The sequence below is a fragment of the Panthera onca genome, chromosome B3 (assembly GCF_046562875.1).
Source record: "Panthera onca isolate mPanOnc1 chromosome B3, mPanOnc1 haplotype 2, whole genome shotgun sequence".
NCBI lineage: Eukaryota > Metazoa > Chordata > Mammalia > Carnivora > Felidae > Panthera > Panthera onca.
In genome coordinates this window covers 102952059-102963442 of record NC_138344.1, presented here as the reverse complement: position 1 = coordinate 102963442, position 11384 = coordinate 102952059, and the positions used below count along the sequence as shown (strand labels likewise).

General features: G+C 41.5%; 1 protein-coding gene across 1 annotated transcript in view; it reads right to left on the bottom strand.

Moving 5' to 3' along the window:
- Window positions 1-4847: 4847 nt before the first annotated feature.
- The window catches only part of PELI2 (pellino E3 ubiquitin protein ligase family member 2), a 202332-nt gene continuing 195795 nt past the window's right edge, over window positions 4848-11384 (bottom strand). Inside the window, exon 6 of the mRNA XM_060619905.3 lies at window positions 4848-9508. Within this exon, the coding sequence (XP_060475888.1) occupies window positions 8942-9508 (567 nt within the window). The 3' untranslated portion in view covers window positions 4848-8941. The remainder of the gene's footprint in view (window positions 9509-11384) is intronic.

The window sequence follows — 11384 nt, the reverse complement described above, 5'->3', positions numbered from 1 at the left end:
TCATCTCTTGTTATAGTCTTTATTTTAAAGTCTAGATTGTCTGATATAAGTATGGCTACTCTGGCTTTCTTTTGTTGACCATTAGCATGATAGATGGTTCTCCATCTGCTTATTTTCAATCAGAAGGTGTCTTTAGGTCTAAAATGGGTCTCTTGTAAACAGCATATAGATGGATCTTGTTTTCTTATCCATTCTGTTACCCTATGTCTTTTGATTGGAGCATTGAGTCCATTGACATTTAGAGTGAGTACTGAAAGATATGAATTTATTGCCATTATGTTGCCTGTAGAATTGGAGTTTGTAGTGTTCTCTGGTCCTTTATATTCTTTGTTGCTTTTGCTCTTTTGGTCTTTTTATTTTTCCTCATCTTTTGTCTCCTCAAAGAGTCCCCTTTAAAATTTCTTGCAGGGCTGGTTTAGTGGTCACAAACTCCTTTAATTTTTGTTTTTCTGGGAAACTTTTTATTTCTCCTTCTATTTTGAATGACAGCCTTGATGGATAAAGAATTCTTGGCTGCATATTTTTTCCAATTCAGCACCTTGAATATATCCTGCCGCTCCTTTCTGAGCTGCCAAGTTTCTGTGGATAGGTCTGCTGCAAACCTGATCTGTCTTCCCTTGTAGGTTAAGGACTGTTTTTCCCTTGCTGCTTTTATGATTCTTTCCTTGTCTGAGTATTTTGTGAATTTGACTATGATATGCTTTATTGATGGCTGGTTTTTGTTGAATCTAACGGGAGTCCTCTGTACTTCCTGGATTTTGATGTCTGTGTTTTTCCCCAATTTAGGAAAGTTTTCTGCTATGATTTGCTCATATAACCCTTCTACCCCTTTTTCTCTCTCTTCATCTGGGACGCTTATGATTCTGATGTTATTCCTTTTTAATGAGTCACTGATTTCTCTAATTGTGCTCTTTTGCTTTAGTCTTACTTTTTTTCTGTTCATTATTCTCCATAGGTTTGTCCTCTGTATCACTGATTTGCTGCTCTGCTTCATCCATCATTGCTGCCATGGCATCTATTCAAGATTGCAGCTCAGTTGTAACTTTTTTTTATTTCATCCTGACTAGCTTTGACTTCTATCTCTGCAGAAAGGGATTCTAATCTATTTCAACCATAGCTGGTAGTACTATCGTGATTCTAAATGCTTGTTCAGACGTCTTGTTTGTATCTGTGTTGATTCATTTCTTCCTGTTCTTTCTAAAATTAAAGACAACGTGCACACACACACACACACACACGCAAATCAAATAAAGGCTGCTAGATCCTAAGTGTGTTTTGGTCCGGTTGTTGAAAGGAACTTGATAGATTAGAGAAAAAAGGGAAAGATAAGAAAAGAAAATTAAAAAAAAAACATTTGAAAAGTTGGAAAGATGAATACAATGAAATAAAATGAAATGATGGAAGTAGAATTTGAAAAAAATTACAAAAATTACAAAATATAGTGGAAAAAATATTTTTAATAAAAATGGAAAATTTTTCTTTTTGTATTCAAGAATACGAAAAAAAATTGAATAGATGGACCAGTGAACAGACTGACATATGATTGAAATTACATCAGGTTCCCCTAGAAGTCAAGCTATGAAGCACTTTTTTAATCCATAAACTAAGCAGGCAGAGAGACTGCGGTGTTCCTGGAGAGTGAGGTTGGCCCAGTTGGGCGGGGCTTAGTGTAACGGCTCCATCCTCCGCTAGAGGGCGCTGCTTAGCTTACTGGGGTGGATTGTTGTGGCACCTGTAGGTGTGTATGTGCATGCACAGGAGGTGTGAAAATGGCATCACCCAGCTACCCAGTCTCTAGTATCAGAACTCTGTGTTCTCTCTGACCAGCAATTGTGCACCCCTGCCTTGTCTCCAGCTTCTATCCACTCCCTGCTTTTACACTGTCTGTGACCAAGCCATCAGGCTGCCAGGGGGTACCGCCCTCCTAAGTTTTATCTCAAATGCAGCTGTGTTTCCCAACCCCTCACTCCTGAGTGACTGGGGCTTTGACCCATTCTGACCCTCTGGGGGAGGGTCTCACTGAGCAATGTCCGGGTGCCTGCCTGCCCCCAGGAATGTTCGGGAGACCCTGTTTCTGGCAATGCCCAGACACTGTGGCTGGGTGCCAGCCCACCCCAGAAAAAGTTCACGCAATTGTGTAGCAGCAGTATCTCAGGGATTATGGAAAATCATAACACATCTGGCATTAAGCTTCTCCCTTAACGTCCTTGTTCCAGCACCAGCGAATGTGGTTGTCGTGGGACCTTTGCTTGTGGGGTGGCCTCACAGTCTCTACCAAATGTCCTCCCAGAAGGTGAACCACCTCTCCCCTTGTGGCCTGAGCACCCCTCAGACCTTGCTCTTTGCTCCTTGTGGTTCACCCTTCCCACCTGAGCGCCTCCAGGTATTGAGCTGCAGAGTTTGACTCTGCCCTCAACCTGTTTATAGAATCTTAATGGAATTTAAACCCTTTTCTTTCTCCTTTTTGTTAGTCCCCTATGTCCTCTTTTTCTCTCCAGATGCTTTCGGGCGGGAGGGGGTGGATGCTTTCTTGTACTCCATCCTCTCTCCTCAAGCAAAAATAGTTCCTTGCCCTCTGCAGCTTCTCTCTCCCCCAGTTCACGTCTCTATGCTATGTATGTACCTGCCGAGTTCTGTGGTTCAGGTTGAGCAGATTGTTGTTTAATCCTCAAATCACTTTTCTAGGTGTGGAGGATGGTTTAGTGTTGATCTTCAGGGATGAGAGATGCAAAAAAAAAAAAAAAAAAAAAAACCCAAAAAACTAAAAAGACTTCTATGCTGTTCTGCCATCTTGTCCTGGGAGCAAATTCACTTAAATACTTTTTAAAGTGGATTTTGAGGCCTCAGCATAATATTCCATTCTATTCTTTCAGAAATACCATTCTATTTTTTCATCCTAGCTGCAAAAAATGGCAGTCAATCCTTAAGAATATAAAGTTCTCTAATAATCTTCTTAGTGGGTTTCTATGTTCTCTGTAGCTAATGGCAAGTGGAAGTATGATAGGAGCAAGCTGTGTTTTTAAGACTTTGGAAGACATCTCAAGCTAGGCATTGGATGATCCTGAATTTCTTTATGTGAAGCAGTAAGGTTATAGTGCTGTATTTAAATTTTAGGATGCAATTTTTCCCATAACCTAGCATCTCTGAACTTCGTCTTTTTAAAGAAATCAGTTTTGAGATAGAATTCAGACACTGAAAGTCACCCTTTCAAAGTATAAAATTTGTTTAGTATATACAGCGTTGTGCAACCATCACTGCTATGTAAGTTTAGAACATTTTCATGTAATCATGAAAGTAACCGTCCCTCCTTAACTCTTCTCTCTGCCATGTCTGTCCACTATTAATCTACTGTCTCTGTGAATTTGCCTATTTTCTGACCTACAATATGTGGCCTTTTGTGTCTGGTTTCTTTCACTTGGCATGTTTTAAAAGTTCATATTAGTACTTAATTTTTATAGCTAAATATAGCTATAAACACTTTTGGGGTGTTTCTACTTATTGATTACTATGAATAATGATGCTATATATTCACGTACAAGTCTGTGTGTGAACATGTCTTCAGGTGTCTTGGGTACATATCTAAGGAGTCACCTGGCAATTGTATATTTTACCTTCTGAGGAACTGAATTGCCATACTGTTTGTTTTAAAGTGGCTGTATGTACTGTTCTGCAATCCCCCCAAAAGTGTATGAAGGTTTCAATTTTTCAACACATTGCCAACACTTGTTTTGGTCTAGCCATTATAGGATAAAGTGGTAGCTCATGATTTTAGTTTGCGTTTCTCTGATGCCTGATGATGGGAATCTTCTTATGCACTTATTGGTTATTTCTAGATCATCTTTGGTCAACAGATTAGACATTTTTCATTTTTTACTGGGTTCTTTTTATTGATGAGTTCTTCACAATCTGGATACAACTCTTATAATTTTCAAGTTATTTTCTATTTTCTGGGTTTTTTTACTTGATAGTCCTTTGGTGTATAAAACATTTGAATTTGTTTCAATGTGGAATTTAAGAAACTAAAACATGAACATGGGAAAAATAAAACATTTTAAAGCCCAATTTATGGTTTTGTTTTTTTTTTTTTTGGTGTCTTAAGAAATCACTGACTAATCCAAGGTCATAAAGTTTTACTGTTTTCTTCTAAGAATTCCATAGTTTTAACACTCGGATCCATTTTGAGTTAATTTTTGTGGATTGTGTGAGGTAGGGATCTAATGTCATCCTTTTGTATGTGGCTATCTAGTTATGCCTACTCCATTTGAATACTTTTAGCACCCTTGTCAAATGGGATGTATCTACCTCACAATTGCAAGAGATTATAGAAAAACAGCTAATTTTCTAATTCATGGAACTTAAATGTTCCAATATTTTAACTCCTGAAATACAAGCCCATGTAAATGTGCATTTACTTTTGGGAAATGAAAAATCCGTTTACCTCAAAAATACTAAGATTCCTTAAATATCAGTGTGATGAGAAACTATCAAATACTATATCTTCTAATGAAAGACCTATTACTTTAAGGCTTGAAGGTTTACCCATAATCTTTACATTATTAAAAGTAAATGAAGACGGTCACAAAAGTAGCAACATGACAATGAACATGAAGGAAATTAAATTCTCCTGGAAGTTAGATTTAAGTACTGATAGAATTTTTAAAGAAAAAGCATGGATTTTCAAAATCCAACTTAAATAATGTATTGTGTGGAATATAATACAATAAGCTCAACTATATGGGATCAACTTGGAAGTTTGAGAAATGCAAAAATCAAGTCTACTTTTGTATCATCTTTGTAGCTGTCTGGGGTTCATCAGGACATTTGATACAGAGTCTGAAGACAACAACTCACAAACATAATGAGATCCGTTTAATAATTTTTGAAGATTTTTCCTGTAAAATGGCTTGTATTTCCACAGGTTACAATAGTGAAGAAATAAACTTTTCAATTTGACATGAAATATAAAAGAACAGTTTTACAAATATATCCATAAAATCTAACTGCTTGTAACACTATACATGGTAAATAGGACCACCCCTTAACTTCTAGACTATTTAATACAGAGAAATGATCTGTCATCTCACCTAAAAAGAAATAATTTCCCTTTCATCAAGTTTACTTTTGTTTAGAAACGGTTAAGTAGGACTGGAAAAATATTTGCTTTTTCCTATCTTCCTCTAGGGCTTTTTCATGAAGGTGAAAACTTGAGAGGATATAAATTTTACTTAAAAAGAAATACTGAACCTTCTTTGTTTTACTAGTTCTGTAATGTTTACATTGTTAAAAAAAAAAAAAATCCTGGAGTTGTCTCCTTGGCCTTGGGGTCCTAAAGAAATGATAACAGAGCTGTGTTCTATTTTCAGCCCTGGAAGAGGAACGTCATCCCTTCAGCCCGTGAAGGCTAAACTAGGGGGCTATAAGATCACCTGCCAAGGGAACGGAGCTGGATCTGGCTTAAAATCAAGGTTGTGTGGTTTGCCTATCAGAAATTCCAGTGTTGCAAGGCAAAACTGCCTGAAGCTCACTAGATCGTAGTCAGCATGAACAATGCTGAAATCGCACCTCCTTTCACACAAATCCAAAGCACAGAATAGCTTTTAAAAAGTTGATCAAAATCATAGAACTGTAGCTAACAATTCTTCAACCTAGGAGAAAATTCAGGAGAAAACACACTCCCTTTAAACTTTCAAAGGTGCCCAAATAACAATACTGAGCTCTCCCAAAAGGGGTTTGAGTTTCATGTCAGCAAAAATGAAATAAAGCATGGAAGCTTGATGAAGAAGAGTTCTCGACTTTCCTAATACAGTATATGTAATAACTTAAGGTTTCCCTATTGACACTGGAAATAAATTCTAATACAATCATGCATATGCCAGGTCCTGGCATACTTCTGCATCCAGATTCATTAGTCTCCTTAATGGAGCCCATCATTTTTCCAATGGCTTTCTCCTTTCTTTAAACCCTAACCCTGAAATTCTATAACCAGTTACGTCACGTGGCTTCCCTGAGGCACAAAGGTACCAAACTCTATAATTAACTATTGAGGAATGATAAATATGCTCTCTATATAAAAAGATTTTAATTCTTTTGGGCCACAGTGGGGGGAAAAGAAAAACCCAGAAAGTTTAATACTTACTCTGCAGTGTGAACTGTAGCCCTTTTTGCAAAAAAAAAAAAAAAAAGAACCAAATCAGGGAAATGTTGAGTTGCAGCATGCATGACCTGACAGCACCAATTATTAATAAAAAAAATCCGACTAGAAAAATATTCAGGGTTGTATCCCATCCATTTTTTTTTTTTTTTAATAGTAAACTGACAACTGAAGAAATTTACTATGGGAATACATCACCGGGGCTTCACTTCTAGTGACCTATTCACAAAAGGCATTTTGATCAGGTCAAGATCAGGATAATTCCTAGGTGTACAGCTGGGGGAGCAGGGCTCACTCCTCAAGCGGGCAAGCAAAACAAAAACAGAAGTCATCTCTGTGAAGTTACTTTTTCTGAACTATATTACTCTACTTTGGCGAGCTAGACTTGTATATTCTCACAAACTAAATTGCTCTCATGTCTGGAACAAACTCCTTAGTCCAAGTTATAGGCGAATCTTGCTGGAAGTGGCCAAGCTGAACCTGGCTTCTTTTCCCAGACTTGCCACCTCTCTGCGGTTCCTTAGGCAGAATGGGAGGGGATCTCACTGGGAAGTCAAAGGAGAAGGTGTGAAGAGAGAGTATGTTTCCTGTTAGCCCTTCCAAGAGCTTGGGATTTATTAGCCAAAATTTGACTTCTACTTAGCTATCTCCATTTACTAAAAGTCAAAAGGAACTTTTCACGTTGGAAGATTATCGGGGGGCGTGGGTTACATGTAAAACTGCTAGACCCTGAACTGTTGTAGTCCTCGAAACGGAAGATTACAGCAGATCGTAACTTTCTGGAAAATGTTTTTGATAGGAAAAATCCAGCCCTTCTAGATGCAAGGCCATTTACTTTACAAGATGCTTTTAGGGTATCCAGGCTCCTCAAACCACTTTCTAGCCAGAGAGCAAGAAAAGGGACTGTTGCCTCCTTTATCATTTTGTGGAGCCCAAAGAAGCACAAGTTAAAGAGACTCTAAGAGAAAGTTAGTCATTGGAGTCTGAGGCTAAAGAAAAAGGCATGTGACACATGAATCTAGGCAATTCCAGCTGTCTGGAGATAGTTTATGACTTACCCTATCAGTAAGAGGACTGTTGTTGGATTTTTGCATCACTTAAAAATTACCAAAAATGTCTCCTCCCACACAATCACCTCCATTGAAAAGTAAAGCTTTTTTAAAACTGAGCAGCTGAACTTTTTAGATACTAGGTCAAATTACGCGGTAGCAATCAAGAGTAATCCCTTTAAGGAAAAAGACATTCAAGATGTGTTAGAACAATTGAAAACGGCAACATATTTACCAGGAGGCAAAACATGGAAAGACGTTCAAGTGTAAATGCAGTCTATTAGAAGCCTATAAATTCTATACCTTTAGAAAGGTTAAAATGTAGCATGAATCTGCAATGGTCAATTTTAGAGGATGTTAGTATAAATAAATACTTGCTCTGTGTGGCAGGAATCTACTTCACATCAGCCAGCTGTGGCAATCCGTCGCCTGTCCTCGAGAACTTTTACGTTCTGGTAGCAGGGATACCGTAGGTACTGAGGACAGAGAATGAGTATCTGAGAATTATTCAAAATGAAATGGAGCTAACAGAAGGGTTGGTGGTGCTCATGTGAAATTCTGATTTAATTATTCCTCAGTAAACACTCATTTGCTCTCTTGAAATCTGGAATTCCAAATTATCCCTGCAGATGTACTGCTTGGTGTTGTATATATCTAATGATCACATTTAAATTTGGTTTGATTTGCAAACATTTTCAAAACTTACAGGGCTCCATAAGCTGCAAGAGAAGGTGACAGATGGCAGTGAGGGAGTGAACAAAAGCCACTGAATCGTGGTGATACGTTGCTTTTAGGCTCTCAGAAGTTTGGCCTTTTTAAGGAAGGAAAAAAACACCTTAGAAAACCCCAACAAGTGGTTTTAAAAAGTAAAATCTTATTTTTAATTACTCCTAAATCTTGAGCAATTCAGTAAGCAAAGGAACTTGATGGTATATTACCAGGCCATGCTGACTGCTGCAATTAATAATCACCCTTAGTTAATGAATTTTTAAGAGTTGCTGCATTTTAATCAACCCAACGGTTGTGGCCATACACTCAGGGACAGACCATCTTAAACAGAAGCAACAAAAGGCAGACTAAAAAGTTACGGAAATGTCTTTGAAATGCCAAGGTATTTGATGACAGTAGATAAAGTCATCGAATTCCACCCAACTAAAAACAAAAACACACGACAGTATATGAATATTCTTTTCCCAAAAAAAGAAAAATCTGAAAACCCCGGATTTCAAAACCGCCACCTGTGCCTAACATCTCCCCACCGCCACCGCTGTGGGAGCTGGTCAGATTCTAGCCTGTATCAAGTACTCCCAGGCCCTGCATGTCTTTCCGTTTGCACCTACACCACGCAGCATGGAAGGTCGCCCATTTAGAGCCAACTTCTGAATAAATTTCTTCTACATTTGCAAAATAGGATTTTAAAGTCTCATCCAAGTTTACAAAGGAAAACATTGTTTGAAAACCCAAGGTTCAAATAAAAGCATGGCATTTTAAATCCAATTATGACAAAGATTATGGTTTCATCAAGCAGGCTTCAATGACGATGCCGCTTTTTTGAGCATGCAACACACCCGATGCCTTAAATTCCTGGCATGTCTCGTCGCCATGTCCCCCCCCTTCCCCCCCACCAGCCTCAGCCCCCCCTCCCCTTAATAAACAGCATTATAAAAAGGTAAAATCTAGAGTTAGTGGCAAAATCTTCACAGTAACTTGTTAATAAAGTCGTAGATGGCTGTCAAGGGCATCAGTCAACTGGACCTTGGAAAATTAATTTGATGCAGTTCTGTTCCCCAACCAGCTGGGTAGCACAGAAAGGGCAGGCAGCGTGAAATGCGTGAGTTCCATGAGGCAACGGAATCTGAGACCAGTATTTCGCAGACTTTTCTGAGCACACGTGTCCACAAGGGGTGAAAGCATGAGTTGGTGGTCCTGCGTCTACATAAAACCCTGCCTCGCAGCCGAGCCAGAGAGGCACGTAGGGGCCCACAGTCCTGCACATGGGACACTCTCTCTCATTGGCCTCTGTGTCGCTCCGGTGGCCCCAGTTGTGGTACCCATGCACGTGGCCGCAGCTGAGGTATGCCCAGGGCTGCTTCTCCTCCACCACCTCCTTCCTGTTGATGCTGGGGAAGGCCAAGGTGTTGAGCCCCACGGGACACTGCGGCCGGGCGGCATTGATCTCCTGCCGGAGCGCCTCGATGTGTTTCTGCGTTGGAGTATGGAAAAGGCCGTCTGCTGTTCTCCAGAGAAGGGTGGCCCCGCACAGGTCAATGAGGGAGCCGTCCTGCAGGACGTTGGTCTCACTCTCCACCTAGAACAAGTTTGACAGACATGCCTTTTAAAAGCAAAATTCAGCAAATCACGCTAACGTTCTTTTGCTCTCAAGATAGAAATCATCTTTCAAGGAAACACAGGCAGGCAGCTTACCCCCTGCCTCCCTGAAGAACAAGACTGGGGGGTGGGGGGGGGGTAACCCCTTCCTGGAGCTGGTTTCCTCACTGGAGCACTGGATGGAACACGGATCTGCCATACTCACAAAGCCCTAAAGAGCACACATACACCCAGCTTTACATGTTCAATTACTGTACTGTGGTTATTTAATGAACATCACAAATCTTATAGAGGAAAAGTGAAACTCAGTAAAAGTCAGTAACACTGTTCTTCCTTGATCTCACACAGGACAGGAGATGTCCTACCAGTCCATGCAGTATTGGCTGTGAAGATTCGCTGTGACCAGAAGTGATCCAGAAGATGCTTGTGGGCCCTGCGATAATGACTGCAGTGGTCCGGACACTGCCTGGTCACCCTCAGCTTCATACAACCTACTGCCTGTCCTGCATTGCTATGGTTTGGAGAAGCGTTCGCCCTTAGCCTTCATTAAAAAAAAAAAAAAAAAAAAAAAAAAGTTTTAAATGTTTATTTTTGCGAGAGAGAATACAAGTGGGGAACGGGCAGAGAGGGAGGGGGCTCTGCACTGACAGCAGCGAACCCCATGCGGGGCTTGAACTCATGAACTGTGAGATCATGACCTGAGCTGCTCAAATGACCGAGCCACCCAGGCGCCCCTAGGTTTCGCTTTTAAAATGGAATGCTAGGCACCTGACGAGAAGCAGCAGACACAGCGGGCGGGAGCCCAACCAGTGACCTCCACGTGCCTGCTGTGCTCTGAGCCCCGTGGGTAATAAAGCTTCTCTCCCGTCCTGAAGACACGTCTTTAGTGGTGGGAGGCAGACACGCTAGAGCCAGGAGCCAGAGAAGGTCAGTACAGCGCTGAAATCGTCGTGCGAGGCCACCTCAGCACACAGGCTAAGAGTGTAGCCTTTGCAGCGCACGGCCTTGGGCTGCACCTTGGCTCGGTCACGCACTAGCTCCAACCTGGGGCGGTGACTTCAGCAGCCTGTGCCTAGATTGCCCCTTCCGTAAAACTGGACAAGGGGATCTTGAGGGTTGAAACAGACCAAGTTCTGAGAACTGGCATGCAGGAAGCACTGTGTACACGTTTGCTACTTTTGCTTTGATGACAGAAGGTCAGAAAGGCTTTTTTGAAAAGGGTTTGCCTGGAGTGGAGATTTGAAAAAGTTGTCAGGACCCAGTGGGCAAAGGCTCAGCAGCACGGGGCACGAGGGAGCAGCAGTTATTCCACAGGCAACCGAGCCCGGCTGGACGAGAGCCTCAGGCTGGCCTCCCGTGCCTGGAGGGCATCAACACCAAGTTTTAAGCGGCTATAAAAGAACAGATCTGCCTTTCCCAAAGGTCACTTCCAGAAGTGTGGAGGATGGGTTGGATGGGTTAAGAACACCGTGGGAGTTCTCTCTCCAGGCCGAGAGGATGGGTGCACCTCAACAAAGACAATCCGTGGCAACAGCCCAGGCAGAGATACTCAACACTGAGGACTTAGCTCCTGGATTAAGAAAGACACGCTTCTGGATCTGGCTTTATTGTCTGCATGGGAGGAGGCTTTCCGGGCACAGGGAATCTAGGAGAAATGGCAGATTTGGGGGAAGGGACAGAAATTCAGTTTTGGGTGTGCAGAAGTGGAGTGTCGTGTGGGGGTCTGCGCGGTGATACACAGGAGGCCTGCGTGACTGAAGAGCTGGCTTAGAGAAGCCGGTCCGGGACTTAACGGCATTGGGGTGAAGCCCTGGGAAGTGGACAAGACTGTCCAGGCAGGGTCTCAGGGAGGGCAG